At 41.5% G+C, this 17,609-nt stretch overlaps 1 protein-coding gene across 1 annotated transcript in view; it reads left to right on the top strand.

Annotated features, from left to right (window-relative positions):
* The window catches only part of NEK10 (NIMA related kinase 10), a 227,496-nt gene that overhangs the window by 42,403 nt on the left and 167,484 nt on the right, over nt 1–17,609 (top strand). Inside the window, 8 exon segments of the mRNA XM_030329784.1 lie at nt 1,095–1,162; nt 2,843–2,922; nt 4,310–4,396; nt 7,090–7,314; nt 10,424–10,563; nt 12,572–12,633; nt 14,888–14,965; nt 16,798–16,862. Of these exon segments, the coding sequence (XP_030185644.1) occupies nt 1,095–1,162; nt 2,843–2,922; nt 4,310–4,396; nt 7,090–7,314; nt 10,424–10,563; nt 12,572–12,633; nt 14,888–14,965; nt 16,798–16,862 (805 nt within the window).

Raw genomic sequence — 17,609 nt, forward strand, 5'->3', positions numbered from 1 at the left:
GCAGGGACACAGCAACTTTCCCGATTTGCTAGAATGAGCAGGATGGTCTTTTCAGCAGGAAAAAGGGTACTTAGAATACTTATGAGTCTACCCATCCACAGTCATGGATTGAGAGTCTATGCCAATAGTTCTATTTAGTGGCAAAATATACCCGGAAGGAAAACTTCAGATCACAACTCTTACCTTGAAAAGCCCAGTTTCGGGTGGAAGATTTTCAGCGAGTACAGGCCTACTTTAATGCAACAGAGACTTCCATAATGGCAGATTTGGGTAAAAATATTTTTTGCTTTCTTTGATGTCTATTAAAATGTCATAGGCTATTCAGTTTTCATCTATAAAATTGGGTTAATACTAATAATACCTACCTCATAAAATTTAAAACATTGTGCACATAAAAAAGAAAGAAAAAAGACCCTGCTGTAATGATGATAACGTGAAATCATTGGTCTGTGGGTGTGGCACTCAATCTTCTCTCTTTGGAGGGCCCCACCTTCCATCCTCTCCAGGTTTGACGATCTGTAGGCCCCCTGTTGTTGTTGGGTGCTGGCCCATTTTCTTTGTGTGAATGGTCTAATTTACAGTGTTGTTTCCACGGCAGCACACTGATTCTCAGTTAAAGGGAGAAGAGAGTATGTCACAAGCCCTCGGCACCAGGAAGTTTCTTTGAGAACAGCTGTTCTTCAGCTGGGGAACCTTGCTGTGGCCATCACCTTCACTGGCCTCCCCCCTCCTCTTTATACTTGAAATCTTTATAGGGGGGAATCTTTGAAGAGTAGGTTTCACTTTGAACTTTTAGAGGACCCTGTTGAGGACCTTAAGGGGAAGGAGATGTTTGCCTTTTTTGTTGTCTCCATATTTATTGTTATAATACTAATATATAATAATTATTAGTGAGCTTAAGAGGTAATTCTCAGAATTAAAAGAAAGAAACCAAAAAACTCTGTTCCTTCTCCCTCCATTGTTTCTTTTGTGTTATCTGTCTTCCCATCTGCCCTTTCTCTGCTTGCCCTTCCGGTAATTCAGACCTGAGTGTCTATGAATACTGCTGCCTTTAAGCACCGAATCCCTCTTTCAGCTATTTCCTTTCTTTATAGATATTTTTCAAAAACTTGCTGCTGTCAAAGACCAAAGAGAATGGGTCACCACAAGTGGAGCCCACAAGGTGAGCCATCCCAGAAGGAGTGAACACTTCAGCTCCATATGTCAGTGGATTGCTGCTGAATTTGAGAGCCCCATGATCAAGTTTCTTATAATTATAGTTCACAAAATCTACCCTAGAATTGTACATCTCTGCCAACCCTTTTATATTCTTTATTAGTCTAAGGAGCATATATGGAAATAACAAACAGGTTTCCTGAAACTCTTTTTTTTCTTTTTCCTATGCCACTTAAGAACAACCAAGTTCATTGTTTTATTTAAATGTTGCTTGAGAAACCCTGGCTATATATATATAACTTACCCTAGGTGTGTGTTAACAAGTGAACAAATAAAGCGTATGTACACATCTAAATACATTCCATATGGCACATGGGGTTGTATTTGTTTGAACCGTATGAAATTGTCATGTCTATATGCCAATTTCATATGGTTCAACTTTGTAATCAGATGGCATAGTATTACAGGCATCTGGATCGAATATGCATTTCAAGATAAATGAATGCAGGTTTAATTAAAACAGACTAAATTTATATTTATAGTAAAGCTGTTTAGGGGGAGCTGCCTACAGCCAAGTTGTAATAATCTGTTGAGTTGTCATATCCCAGGAGGTTACTTCCTAGCATGTACCAGGGCAAGGTTGCCTAAAATGTGTTCACACATGCTGCCCATTGTGTAGGAGATGATTCTGGGTGACATACAAGTCAACACTTTTCATTTTGATAGCCACATATTTCACCGATACTATCACTGAGAATTTAAGGAACATTTTGAATAGCATTAAGGAGGATATGGCAAAAATTGTGGAAGGGATATGTCAGGGACTGAAGTTTGGGGAACATTCTATTAGAAGATAGAGAAAAAAGTGAGAGAAGAATAAGAGGAGGGGATGAGAGAAATGAAGATAATGATAGCTTCATAAAAACACGAATGAAATCATAAAGGGGAAAAATTGGCATAAAAGAAACCCAAATCTCCTCATCAGTTGTTGCACGGCTTACAGCTCTGGCCTGCAGTGTGTTTGGGGGTGTACTTTTGGGGGACTCTGAGTTCTAAAAGTCTCTGGGGAAGGGGACCTCAGAAGAGGCAACTGATAATGTACAGACTTGCAGCTAAGTCATGTTACTTAGGATGATGCCTGGAAGCATCGGTTCATGCTCTTTCAACATCAGTTAGAAATCTCAGAGGCAAATGGAGTGCTTGCTAATGTTGATATACCTTACTTAGTTTGGGGGGGGGGGGAAAGAGAGTTTTCAATACTTTGGTGGAAAATAGTTCCTCAGTTTGGAAAGAGGCTACCGTAAAGCCTGGTTCAGAATGAGCTCCCGATGACTGGTTGCTACCAGTATTGTGGTTTCTATTATTACTCTCTCTACTTCTCCTTGGGGAGAGATCAGAAGAGGCAGAGCAGACCTCCTGGGCACATGAAAATAGAGGGAAGAGTGAGACCTTTGGTCGTGTAGCTTGGTGGCTTTGGCTTCCTGCCCTGGGTAAGGAATGGCTACAAGGAACTTGTCTTGAGTCTCAAAGCAGGAAGGGGCCCTACCCCCTGGAAGAGCTGGGTGTGGTGAATGTTTAATAAAACTCCTCTTGAGGTTAAGCTCAATGATCTTTGAAAGAAACATTATACCACCCAAGAAGCTTGTAGCACTTACGCAATGAAACTTTCTTTTACTTCATTTTTCAGACATTAGTAAATTTACTTGGTGCCCGAGATACTAATGTTTTGCTGGGTGCCCTTCTGGCTCTGGCTAGTTTAGCTGAAAGGTAAGTGTATTTTACTGTACTTTTCAGTTTCGCTGCTGTAGCAGTTTAGGTGGGAGAGACGGAAAATAGATCAGTTTCTCTAGTTGGCTTACCTACTTAGTTATAATTTGTGAAAAATAAGCATGGAATAGCATTAATATATAGAAGAGGATCCTGGACGAAAAAGTATCATTTTAAAACTTAAGATGGAAAGGAAAATCCCAGTTTAAATTTTTTTTTCATTTTTCCTAACCGGAAATACTTACCTAGTCTTTTATCCAACCCTCAGATACTTCCACTTTCAAAATTACCACAATTTTTCTTTGACAACTAAATCTCCCCAACCTTAAAAAACATTCTCTCCTATGTATTTATTTTAACATCTAAAACATTTTCAAACATTTTTACCCTTAATACAATTCTGGGTAGCATGTTCCCTTTATAGATATCATGATCAGTTTAAGTAAAAGTGCTTTAAATATATTTTTATGCCAATAAGTGGATCAATGCTTTTTTCTTTTTTTTTTTTAAACTTTATAAGGAATAATTGACTACTCTCATTACATACGTTTAAAGTGCACAACATGATGATTTGATATACCTTATATATATGGAATGATTATCACGCTCACGACAATTAATACACTCATCACATCACCTCCTTAACTCTGTGTGTGTGTGTGTGTGTGTGTGTGTGTGTGTAGTACTTACACTTGAAATCTGCTCTCATCAGCTGTCAAGTGTACAATATCACACTATTAACTATAGTATCCATGCTCTACATTAGATCTTCAGTATTCATTCTTTTCATTACTGTAAGTTTGTACCCTTTAACCTGTATTTCCCCCTCCTTCTAGCTAGTTGCATCTGGCAACTATTCACCATTTCAATCTCTGTCTCTGTGTCATCAGGTCTTTAATTTTTATTTTATATTCCATGTATCACTGATACCATATAGTAGTTACCTTTCTCCGTCTGGCTTACTTTACTTAGCATAATTCCTTCCAGGTTTATCCATGTTGTCACAAATGGCAGAATTTTGTTCCTTTTTATAGACAGACAATAATATTCAATTATATACGTTACACACACACACACACACACACACACACTGTATAGGTCATTTTATATCTTGGCTACTGTGAATAATGCCTATTATTACTTTTTTATGAACAGCATATGATTCTTTTTGGAGAAAGGGAATTATGTTATCATCATACTGTCATTAAACAAATTTGAATTTATGACATATGACATTAATTGAATGTGGGAATTTGATGTAGCCCTAGCCCATGGAGCTATATTGCTTTTTGTTTCTCCTCCTGAGATAATATGAGAACTGGAGTATTAGATAAATGGATATGGTAAAGTATGTCTTTAGTAATTACTAATAGTTTTTAATTTGTAGTCCAGAATGTAGGGAGAAGATAAGTGAACTCAACATTGTAGAAAATCTGCTGATGATTTTACATGAATATGACTTGCTTTCCAAAAGGTAGGATTGCTAATAGGGAAAAGACAATACCATAGTTGATGAAAATTATTATAGTCATTTTATGATGTCCTGTTATTTACATTGTTAACTGAAGTTATGAGTCACCTTGACATTTATTTTCTCTTAAGTTTTTATAAATAAACTAGAACAGAGAGGGTGTATTGATTTATCTTTGGTTTTGCACCACTTCTGGATCTGGGCAAAGAATCAAATTATATAAGTCTTACGATTACATCCTTAATATTTTTGTTTATTGAATTTTTTTTTTTTACATCCTGTGCCTTTAAGGAAAGAAACTCTGAGGTGGCTCTATTTTTAGTAATTTCAGATATATGTTGAATAAATTATTAGATCGCTAAAATCTATTTTGTTTAAGTCAAGTAAAATACATTAAGATAGCTACTGACTTGTTTCATGACCATCTGTTATTATAACTCTAAACAGAACCGAAAATGCATTCATTTTCACTTGAACTTACATATTGCTCTGAAGAATTACTGTATCCAGATAGTTATTGGGTAGTTTTTAAATGGAGTTGCAACCTACATTATCTGATACTTAGTTAAGTAAGTCATAATTTTCTCAAGAAGTAAAGCAGGTAACAGACATCAAATAATGAAGTCCTGACACGTAACCATAGTAAACCCCCTTGAGTCTTTCTTCTCAGTTTCACCCTCTTTTCCAAACTATACTTACAGAGTTGCTTACCTGAGCCCATTGCTAGGAAACAGCCTCTGTCCAGATGTTAGAATGCCAGAGATGAATAGGATAGAGTGTATAGTGTGGGAGAGAGGACGGGCATGCAGGTCAGTGGTTTCACCATTGTGCTGTAAGTGGTGTGGTTGATGGGTTCACAGGACACCGTGGGAACAGAGAGGAGAAGCTCCCAGTCAGAGCCAGGGGTCATGCCAAGTTTCCGGAAGGAAGACGGAGTTATCTAGGCAAAGGGAGAGAACAAGTGAAAACAGAATGAGCTCCCACATGGAGGCATGAAATGGTCTTTGTTCGAGGCAGTGCATGGTTGGGCACAGCTGGAACAGAGTGCAAGAGGGAAAGTGCCAGAAAACTAGACAGTTAATCATGAGTTAAAAATATAGCTAATTTTTATCCAGCTTTCTATATGCCAGGCCCTGCTCTAAGTGCTTTTGTGTGTTAACTCATTTGATCGGCACAATAACCCTGTCAATTTCCATATTTTATAGAGGAAGCAGCAAGATGCCTTTAGCCAGGCCACCGTGGGCTCTTTGTGCCGAATAAGAGTGTGGTTTTTATCTGTGAACATTATGGGGACTCCCAGGAAGATTTTAAGCATGATCAGATTCATTTTGGGGGAAGATTACTCTGGTGGCTGTGTGTAGGGTGTGTGACGTGGGGAATGTAGCCACACAATGAGCTCCACTTAGAACAAGGAGGGAACGTTTGGTGTGGAAAGTTTGAGGAGATGAGGAATACTATTTGCCGAAAAACATATGTTCTGAATGTCAGAGCACAAAAGTTTGGGAGGGATTGGAGCTGTGAGAAATTGGCTCAGGGGAAAGGAACTGTAGAGTCGTGTGGGCATGAGAAGATTGGAGAGGTGAGTGACAGAGGGGCTTACGTCTTGGACACAATCAAGGATCGCAAGAATGGGAGGAGCGGCGGGGTTAGCCAGCTGCATGACTTGTAAGAGAATTAATCTCTGCAGTTGCCCAGGAAATAGGGGGCCCTGAAGGCTCTTGATTGGCAGGGGCAGATTGGGAAAGGAGAAGCAAGCATCTTGGATGATTCCGTCTTCTGATTTGGGAAATTGAAAAGGCTGTAGTTTCATGAATCAACACTGGGCACATAAGAGGAAGAGCCAACGTGAAGAGGAGGATAATGACTTTGAGCTGAGACCCAGTGGGGTGACACACATGGTGGACTGCCATGTGGCTAGAACTTCTGGAGGTTGAGAGTGATGCCTGGGCCCGGCTCACGGTGCCAGGACAGAGCAGGTGTTTGAAGCCACGGGAAAGGATACCGCTGTCCAGGGAGAGTGTTTAGGGTGAAGGATGGCTCTATGAAATGTGCATCATCATCATGTTTCAGAGCTCAGCTGAACCCACCGTCACATGCTATCATTGTCTTTATTTTACTGTCCAGATACTCACTGGGCACTTTGCGTTTACTTTCCTTGCATTGTAGGGTTGTTGTTGTTGTTGTTTCTCGTTTTGTTTTTGCCATTTGTGTTAGTCTTGTTTTTGTAACCACCTAGTAAGTTTCTGAAGACTTGGGTGGAGCTTTTATTTTTGTCTTGAGCACAATGCCGGTCCTATTGTATGATACGCGGTATCTATTTGCTGGTTAGTAGGTTTTTAGCCAGACCAGTGGGCTCAGAGTGAGGCTCTGACTTAGAACAGCGGGTCAGCGAACTCTGACCTGCAGGCTAAATTTGGCTCCCTGCCCGTTTTTGTAAATAAAGGTTTATTGGAACATAGCCATGCCCTTGTGTTTTTATGTATTGTCTGTGGCTGCTTTTGCATAGATTGGCTCGGTTGGGTGGCTGGCAAAGCATAAAACACTGGCCTGCAGTCCAGCCCCTTACAGAAAACATATGTTGACCTGTGACTTGGAAAATGTTACAGGGGTGCAGTGATGATGGCTCTAGTCTAAATGTGAAGTCACTAACCCGCCGTGCCGGGGTTCTCATGCTCCTCCTCCCCCTCCCCTTTCAGATTAACCGCAGAGTTACTGCGCCTACTTTGTGCCGAACCCCAGGTAAAGGAACAGGTGAAGCTCTATGAGGGGGTACCCGTCCTCCTCAGCCTGCTCCACTCGGACCACCTGAAGCTGCTCTGGAGTGTTGTCTGGATTCTGGTTCAGGTTTGTGAGGACCCTGAGACCAGTGTGGAAATTCGCATTTGGGGAGGCATCAAGCAGCTTCTTCATATTTTACGAGGGTGAGTCAGAGGGGGCCTTTGGCCTACCCTGCCCCAGTCACTGAAGGCCGGGGAGCCTGCCATCCAAGGGCACAACTGGTACATTGGCACATTACCAGCTAACTTCCTCCCGCTCCTTGGCCGTTGCCGTCGTGGACAGTCATTTATCCTTGTCACAGACGTGCGTGACAATCAATATCAGGGGCATTCATCTTTTAAGCTTCTTGGGAGCCCTCAAATATTTATCTTTGAATCACAAGCGTCCAGTTCCATACCAGGAATATAGAAGGCCATCAGTCTGCAAATGTAGATTGAATGGAGATCCAAGAACCTGAAGAAAACATTTATCTTGCCCCCTTTTTCTTGACGTGCTCTATGCATATTGTAATCCCAACAAATACAGTAATGTTCCTTTGAATTTGCTGTTTTCCTAAGATGTCTGCATCTGCGTATATGCCATTCATCTACAAAGAGAAAGCAAAACCTGCAATGAGAGAATAGAGGAATAACCCTTAGCTAAAAGGGGAGAAGACATTGTTTATCAAATGGTTAGCATGTGCTGACCCTGGTCCAGTTGCCCTTCTTTCCTCTCTGATCTTTCTTGCCTGAAGGTGGGTTAGCACCTTATCTGTCGTTCAAAAGTAGAATTCTAATGACACCCAAGACTTGAGCGCAGAGAAGGAATGGTTGGTTAAAATAGTTTCAAATTGAAATTTTCTTGAAGTATGTGGCAATAAGTGTGTATGAGATATATTGAAGTAATGCATAAGGATATCTTTTGGTATGTCGGTGGGAAAGTTCTAGTACCTACAATTATCATAAGGCATAATTTAGCCTTATAGGTACAGAATCAAAGTTGAAAAGGAGCACGTCTGCCTGAAAGGAATCACACTTGTAATCCACAGTACATAAATAAAGCTCACTCTAATAAAAGCAGAATGACTTATTCTTAATACGACCAGATATTATCAAATCAGTATTATTCAGACTTTGTGCCTGTTGTACCTCTAGGGATATTATGGAACTCCATGTTGTCAACTTCATTTTCTGTGAGGACGTTTCCAGGTATAAGAACAGACTACAGAGATGTGAACAATAGCTTTGTTAATGATTTCTGTCGTTACCAAAACAAAGGAAGAAAAATAGAAACTGTTGACAGTGTACTCACCTCTACGAATATCATAGGAATATCTCAATTTATAGTATAAATTATAAATCTCCCATTTGTACTGTGGCATAATAAGCTAGCTCCTTGGACGTTTAGCAAAAGTTTTTTATTTTTTTGTTTGTGTGTGTAGAGTGCGGATGGTAGTGGTGGGCATTATGATTCACCAGTACGCCTAGTGCAATAGCTATGGACCACCCTCTCAGAGAGCACTTATTTTCCTTGATGATAAAGCGAATTTCTACCTGGTTAAGCAATACTTCAAAGATAAAACCTACCTTTTTTACCACTTAGAATTCAGTTTAATACAAGGCAGCAGTTTTCCTCTTTTGCTCAAGATGTAACCATCCTTAATAGAAAAGAGTTCATGCATGTGTGGAGAGTCATTTTGCCAGTCCATTTCTGTGGTGCAACGTTAGAAAACTCTTCCCTGGGAAAATGACATATGTCAACACTCATTCTACGTTAAATATGTCTCAGTGCTCTGGGAGAATTTATTACCCCAGCTGGGTAAACACTGTCCTTTCAGAGCTTGTGCCTGCCCCGGAGCTGGGGGCGGGTACAGGGGGTGGAGGTTGCCAGATTGTCTGCCGGCTTGAGTATGAACAGGGATTGTTGTCAAGGCAGTTTCCAGAAAGCCTGTTCACGCCCATTCACCTACAATCCTAAACTCAAGAGTGGTTCCTAAAAGGCTGTATACTCGAGTAGGGGGAGTGATCTCTAAAATTTGAGTTTTAACATAATTTTGTTGACAGGTAAGGTCACCAGTTGTGACTGTCCATACACCTTAGCTCCATTACCTTCTCAATGCTAGTTGAAGGAAAGGCACTAGTGGGCTCTGATGACACGGGAGGGAAGCCAAGGAGACTCTATGTTTGTTAGATTTAGGCACAAAGAAATCTAGATTGAGCTGCTGCCGTAAAAAATAAGTAAATGAAAAAAATATGGTATTCACATACAACAAAAAAGAACAAAACAGATAAAAGACATGAAGAATCTATTGTAGAAGATGTTACCTTGAGTAAACAGAAAAACAAAAGCTTTATTTTATCAAAGATGTTAAACGGAACATGACATTTATGACCCGAGATTAAAGATGAGATGCTAGGACAACAGAAAGGGGAGGAGAGAGATTGCAGAGCTAGGGAAAAGGCAAGGACTGAATAATCCACAGAACTGAGATGTTCATCAGAGTACCAGACAGAAACTGGAATTAGTACAAGGAAGGGCAAGCTTGAAAAAAATTGCACATAATGTGGAGGAAAAAGTCAAAGGAATGAGAACCATTAGAGAAAGAAGGATATGGTTTGCAGAAGATGAGTTTTGAACTTGTGGATACTTGATATCCTGGGTTAAAGAATAAAGCAGAAGGAATAAAAAAAATTCAAAGATGTAATAGAAGAGACCTTTACCAAAATAAGATTGGAATTTCTTGGAAAAAGAAAACTCAGAATGATGAAGACTGAAATGTAGTCAGGTGTATTGATAGCAGCAGAAGAGAGTTGAAAAACAAAGGTGGACATGTGGAGCAGTGGGGAAGTGACAGTCTTTTCAATGAATAGTGCTGAGTCAGTTCGGTAACCATTAGGGGAGGAGGAAAGGAAGGATGGAAGGAAGAGGGAGAAGGAGGAGGGAGGGAAGGAAGGAAGGGGGAGGAAGGAAGGAAGGAAGGAGGGAGGGAGGGAGGAAGGAAGGAAGGAAGGAAGGAAGGAAGGAAGGAAGGAAGAAAGAAAGGAAGGAAGGAAAGAAAGAAGAAGGGAGGGAAGGAAGGAAGGAAGAGAAAAGAACCCTTACCTCACACCACACTCAGAAATCCATTGTAGGTAGATTAGAAGGTGAAACAATAAAGATAACACAGGAGAAAACTTCACTACCTGGGAGAGGCAAACATTTCTTAAACAGGACCCACAAAGCACTGACCATGAAGGAAAATTGATAAATTGTGCATTAACTTTTCGTTTTCAGAGACAGAAATTTTGTTTCTGATCGTTCTTCCATCGGCAGCCTGTCGAGTGCAAATGCGGCAGGCAGGATCCAGCAGCTTCATTTGTCAGAAGACCTAAGCCCTCGGGAAATACAAGAAAATACTTTTTCTCTTCAAGCAGGTACTTATATAATACTATTATCTTATACTACTTGATACTGGTTAGCATATTGTTTTATTATTCTGTTATAAAATTAGTGTGATAATATTAATTAGGCACAATCCATGTAGAAGTCTGAAACTCCCTGGTACTTGTGTTGGGCTTGCAGGTTAGTGATGCCACAAACTTTTCTCTCCCTTCCACATTCTGAACACATTGAGAAGTCAGCATAGAAGTCAGTTATAAAGAGAGCAGAATATTAGCTTTATTATCGGTAAAGCTGGAGTAGAGAATTCAGCTTGCTATGTGGCCAGAATCATGGTTCCTATACTTTCTAGATCTCAGAGCACCCTCCTTAAGGGAGACTGTACAATGCACATACTCGTTCCCGGGAGCAAGGGAATGCCTTCCTTATTCCACGTGAGCTCCTAAAGAGAGGACAGAGCCTCTCTCGCCACACAAAAGCAGAAGCAAGAATGCATGCGCACACTTTTGGCAGTTTGGCACAGCCCCGAACGAGGTTCACACAAGGGCACCTGGCCTTTGCGACAAGTGGGGCTTCGGTGCTGCTGATCAAGCTGGGTGCCTTGAGGTGGCTAAGGAGGGGAGCAGAGAGGCACTGGTGGGTCAGCAGGAGGGCAGGCAGGTCCCAAGAGGAGAACAGATGTGTCATGGGGAGGACGAGAGGGGGTAGGAGAAAGGCAGGTATTCTGTGCTCCCTAGTATTTCCTCCTGAGGACTGGGGATGTTTCTTCACAGGCATATGAAGTCAGGGAAATAGAATCTGCTCCTCGAATTGCCGTTTCTGCTTATTCTGAAGGCCTCCATCTCAGTATAAGGGCACTTGCTGGGGGTTTCCTGTTTGAAGTCTCCCCAGGAAATGTAATCGAGCTGACATCAGAGTTCCTGGGATTTCTAGGCCTCTCTCAAAAAGTGGATGAGATCCATGGTGCTAGAGGTCAGAGGGGCAGTTACCCCCATGTTTGGTGGTAGGCAGATTATTACCTGGGAAGGGGCACGGGGGGCCCTTGGGAGCTGGAAGTATCCTATCGTATTTATTCATCATAGCGGCAGTAGTTACAGGGCACGTAGATATGCAGTATCTCACCAGACTGTACACTTAAGATATAGCTACTTCATACAGCTTGTTTTATTCTCCAATAAAAGGGAAAAATTTTAAAAGTTAAAAACATAAGTGCTTAGAAGTAGGGTCTGAGTTTTTGCTCGACCCACTTTGATGGCCACGTGGCCTTGGACAAGTGCCTTCACCTCTGCAGACTTCAGTTTGCTCATGTGAAAGAGTGGCGGTCACCATGATATCAGTGTTAGAGGGTTATCGTAGAATGATACGAGGATATACAGAATGCCTGTCGCCCAGTGCAGGGCTAGCACGAGGGTCGCATAAATGGTGCTGTAGGGTCAGCATATTTTTGGTAGACAAGAAGCAGTTCAGTACAGAATGTCACGGAAGGCTGCCATGGTGGCTGTAAGGAGGCGGGAGGGGTAGTGCTCAGGGCATGGGATTTAACATCTGACACACCGCACTTGGACTTCTGGCCCCTGGCACTTACCAAGTTCTGTGGCCTAGTCTGTCAATCTTTGTGAGCCTCTGTTTTCTCATCAATCAAAACGGTAATCATAGTACATACTCGGATTATAAGGGTTAATTTGGATAATGTATTTAAAGTTCTCATTTAGTCAACCATTGCAGAGGTATTTATTGAGTACCTGCTATGTGCCAGGCACACGCTGGGCACTGGGGATCATGATGGAGCCGCCTCCTGGTACACAGTAAGTGCTCAGTAAAAGGCGGCTGTGGCGTGTACATGCACATGAATTACATGGAGAGCAGAGTTAGGCACCCCTGAAAGTCAGCTGCCCTTCCCCAGGGCCGTGCCTGAGGGAAAGGTACTGTTTTCTGAGGAGTGAGTCCGCTAACAGAATTCCCTGCGGCGGTAGAATATCGAAGTAACAGTGTCCGGTGCAGTCAGTGAGGACCGACGCGATCATTTGGTGGTTTTCCTTCCAGCCTGCTGTGCTGCCCTCACCGAGCTGGTGCTGAACGACACCAACGCCCATCAGGTGGTCCAGGTGAGAACGCTGCTTCCAGGGTCCGGCTGCAGACCCCACCCGCACCACTCGCGGACCACACCTCAGGGCAAACTCTGTATCCCCAGAACACAGCTTTTGGGATCCCATGCTGTGGTTTTCAAGTATTTTGATATGTCTTATTTAAGTTCTAGAACGCCATTTTATATTCCTTTTAATTTTTTATTTATTATTTCTTTTTTAAGATTTTGTTTTTAAGTCATCTCCACACCCATCGTGGGGCTCAAACTCACAACCCTGAGATCAAGGCCCATGCTCCGCTGACGGAGCCAGGCAGGCACCCCAAAAATTCCACTTTATATTCTTATCCTTCCTCCTTTAACTCACTTGGGTTTGAAAGAACTGCTCTGTATTTCATCTCTCATGCTTATTCCCTACATTGTGTGCGATCTTTTTCATTTTCTTTATCTTTTTTTTTTAAAGCTATTTTAGGGGCGCCCAGGTGGCTCAGTCGGTTAAGTGTCCGACTTCGGCTCAGGTCATGATCTCACGGTCCGTGAGTTCAAGCCCCGTGTCGGGCTCTGTGCTGACAGCTCGGAGCCTGGAGCCTGTTTCGGATTCAGTGTCTCCCTCTCTCTGACCCTCCCCCGTTCATGCTCTGTCTCTCTCTGTCTCAAAAATAAATAAACATTAAAGAAAAATTAAAAAAAAAATAAAAGCTATTTTAAACCGCTTTAATTCTGGGTATATAGGATGCTATGAGTTGAGGATGGTGGTCACTTGAACTAAGAGTACGTCAGGTTGTTCAGCTAGAGGTGACTGAAACACACGCCAACAAAATGTTTATTGCCCAGAAACCAGTTTCACAAAGCTTGATTCATTAATCAGTCCACTACATATACAGTAGTGTATACACTACCCGACTTCATCTTCAAAATACATGAGAGGTAGTAAGAGATCAGATCACCGATGCTCAGAGTCCCGAGGGGAAACTCAGCAAACCAGGAGGCCGCGGGGGAGCAGGGCATATGGACTTGGTCACATTGAGGTTCAGTTCCTAATATCGTTACCTGGTGGCTTGGCCACTGGAAAAAAATGACTCAGCCTCTCTAATAGTTGGTTTTGTCATATAAAGCAGGGAAATTATAGACAAATTCACAGAATAGCTATAAAGACCAAATGCATTAAGGCAAGTAAAGCTCTTCACAGTTATAATGTAAGTGCCCCCATATAACAGAGTTCAGTAAATTAAATATTTAATAGATAATCGAAAGGTAGCAGTAAGTTAGCACTTTTTGTTCATACTGCCATGTGTATATTTGCATTAGAGTATAGAAGGATCACTTTCTATACTTTAGGCTTTTCATGCATAACCTTCATTTTTTAAATCTATTACTCTTGTTTCTTTTATTTTTTCCATTTTCCTTTCTACAATGATTTATCTATGTGTATTGTTTAACTACCAAACTATAAAGGGAGAAATGTATTTCATAATCAGATATTTAAAATGCAAAGTATAAAGATATTTGTATCCCTTTACTGTGTGCCATATTTTTATCCCCTATTCTTTGTTTTTAAAATATTTAAGGGGAGCCTGGATGGCTCAGTTGGTTAAGCGTCCAACTCTTGGTTTTGGCTCAGGTCATGATCTCGTGGTTCATGGGACTGAACCCTGTGTTGGGCTCTATGCTAACAGTGTGGACCCTGCTTGGGATGCTTCCTTTCTCTGCCTCTCCCTTGCTCACTCTCTATCCCTCTCTCTCAAAATAAATAAATAAACATTAAAAAATGAAGTATTTAAATTACTTTAAATTGACATGCTTTATTATTTATGACTTTATTTATTTATTTTTTTATTTTTTTTTTTCAACGTTTATTTATTTTGGGACAGAGAGAGACAGAGCATGAACGGGCGAGGGGCAGAGAGAGAGGGAGACACAGAATCGGAAACAGGCTCCAGGCTCTGAGCCATCAGCCCAGAGCCCGACGCGGGGCTCGAACTCACGGACCGCGAGATCGTGACCTGGCTGAAGTCGGACGCTCAACCGACTGCGCCACCCAGGCGCCCCATATTTATGACTTTAAAGACAGCTGAAATTTTAAGATTGTGGCTCCAGTGTTTGGTGCTACATTGACATATTTAATATTCCCCTATAAGTTTACACAAAGTTCCAAAATTATACTAATATTTCTTCTCTAATATTAATTTTTGAGATTGTTTAGTTGCTTCTTTGTGCTTGTGTTTCTTTATGGCATTGTCACTGTCACTGATAACATGGCCCTTTTATTCTTCCAGGAAAATGGTATATATACAATAGCAAAGTTAATTTTACCAAACAAACAAAAGAATGCAGCAAAAACTAATCTGTTACAGGTAATAAACATATCCATTGTTCTTTAATATCAAGTTACTGAAATCTGGGGAAACTTTAATAGTACAATCTGTAATTTTTAGCACTGGTCTCTGTACTGACTGTGAGGAAAAAATATCTGGTGAGGGAGGCTGGCCTGAAAACAAATGCTGTGAAAACAAATATAAAAGGCTTAACAGTACGTAGTTCTCTGGGGTGGGAGGTGAATTAGGTGATTTATTTATGTATTTCTTTGCTTATCAGTAAGTTCTATTTTTTTCAAAATAGGCAATACTTGCTTACATGTCGGAAATTGTAAGAGGAAATCGATATTCCATCTTTAAGCATGGACCACAGTCAGTAACACTTCACCTTACAAAGGAAGGCCAGTGAAATGGATCTTGGTGGATGAGAAGAGACTTGCTAAGTCAATAAGGAGATATGAGTAGGGACAGCCATGGCATCTGCTACAGGGGTGGAAAGGCATTCATGCACAGAGGGAACACCATGTGCAAAGTGCGAGGGCCTGACAGCTCTTAGGAGTGTGGCTCTAGGCTGCTGGGTGGGGCTGGGGGTGCATGCTCAGGGAAGGGGCATGAGGCCTCGCTTGCGGGTAAGAAGGGGGCACGTTACTGCAGGGTCCTGTGTGCGTCAGGGGACAGTGTCCCCGAAGGCACCGGAAAGATAAAATCCGAGTTAAATTACTTGCAGCTCGTAATTCCCCCCCATTGCCATTTAGAAAAGGACATAAGACACCACGTTGCCTCCATTCCTGACTGAAGAGCCTCCCACCCAGATGACAGTCAAGACTAGTAGAGAATTCTTGGTGGTATCTGTGGGCTGGCAGGCAGAAGAGAGCTACCCGTGACGACGGACAGGAGCGGGACTTAATTTCCTTGGTGCACCACAGGCGTGTGGACGTGATGTTGGACAGCAGATTAAATCAAACCCATCGTGCAGATGCATTTTGTTAAGCCAGGAGAGGGTTTTAAAACTTCAAATTGAAATGGTTTTTGAGGAACATTTGTGTCCTCCTTTCCTCACTGCCTCCCCTGCCCTCCACCCAGGCTCTTTAACATCATTGTGTTGTCTACCTGGCTTCTCTGGGCAAGTTTATTTGTCACCCTTCTGTATTCAGACCACTAATTTTATGAAGGATTCCACGTTCGAGTTCAGCAGACCTCGATCACCCCAGTGGTGGCCTATTATACAGGCCCAACTGCAGGCCGGGGGCTCTCTGGTTTTTTTTCTTGGCATTGCACACTGTCAGACATTTAGACATTTATTTTTCTTTGGTAAAATCTCACAGGCCTCTTTCTGAGTGTTCTCGGGAGTTACTGTAGATTGTTGTATTTGGGAACGCTTGAGACTCTTTACTCAGAGACCAATTTGTCAAGTTTGAGTCCAGTGTGCCTGTGGCTATTTTTATATGTCATCATTTCGAGTGTTTATTTTCTCATAGAAGCCATATAAAATATCGAGGCATACATAGCAGGCTAGAAACAAAATAAACCTTGAGCTCCTGAAAATCTTTGGATGTTTGGTTTTCTCAGAGTAGGAATTTTATTTCTGGTCTCTGTTCATTTTGTACTTTCTAGAAAGGAAATTAATGACAAGTCCTGAGTGAAACAAGGCCAGCGTCATAGCGTTCTACACCATAAATGCTTTCTTAAAGCATGAGACTTACCCCAGGTATTGATGGATTTCATTTTCAGTCCTAAGCTTGGCTCCCATGTAGGCCAGCCACTCACTCACAGTAAAGCCACTGTAATGTTTAGTTCATGATAATGTTATCCTGGAAATGTTGGCATTTGTCGAGCTACCATTTAAGAATCCCATATCCTTTTATTTCCAGTGTTACGCGTTCAGAGCATTGAGGTTTCTATTCAGTATGGAAGAAAACAGACCACTCTTTAAAAGGTATGAGCTTAGAGAAATTTAAGTGATCAGCGGTCATGAGATTGACCTGTTGCACACACCTGATTTAGATGCAAACAGTAAGAAGAGGAATGAGTCAGTACGTAGAACCATGTGTTTTCAGATTTTCTAGAATCCACAGATAACACAGAATTACCCTAGTGATATCTTAACACTGAAAGTGAAGTAAATGCGGAAGAAAGAGAAGGAATCAATCACTCTATCAATCCAACTTTCTTAATTACTGTGACTGCTATGGGTTTTAGTTTTCCTTTTTTCTTTTTTTTGGGGACATTAACGTTTTATTTTATTATTTTTTAATATGAAAATTATTGTCAAATTGGTTTCCATACAACACCCAGTGCTCATCCCAACAGGTGCCCTCCTCAATGCCCATCACCCACTTTCCCCCTCCCCCCCCCCCCCCATCAACCCCCAGTTTGTTCTCAGTTTTTAAGAGTCTCTTATGTTTTGGCTCCCTCCCTCTTTAAACTCTTTTTTTTTTTTTTTTTCCTTCCCCTCCTCCATGGTCTTCTGTTAAGTTTCTCAGGATCCACATAGGAGTAAAAACATATGGATCTGTCTTTCTCTGTATGACTTATTTCACTGGAGCATAACACTCTTCAGTTCCATCCACGTTGCACAAAAGGCCATATTTCATTCTTTCTCATTGCAAGTAGTATTCCATTGTGTATATAAACCACAATTTCTTAATCCATTCATCAGTTGATGGACATTTAGGCTCTTTCC

The sequence above is a fragment of the Lynx canadensis genome, chromosome C2 (genome assembly GCF_007474595.2).
Source record: "Lynx canadensis isolate LIC74 chromosome C2, mLynCan4.pri.v2, whole genome shotgun sequence".
In the NCBI taxonomy this organism is placed as follows: Eukaryota; Metazoa; Chordata; class Mammalia; order Carnivora; family Felidae; genus Lynx; species Lynx canadensis.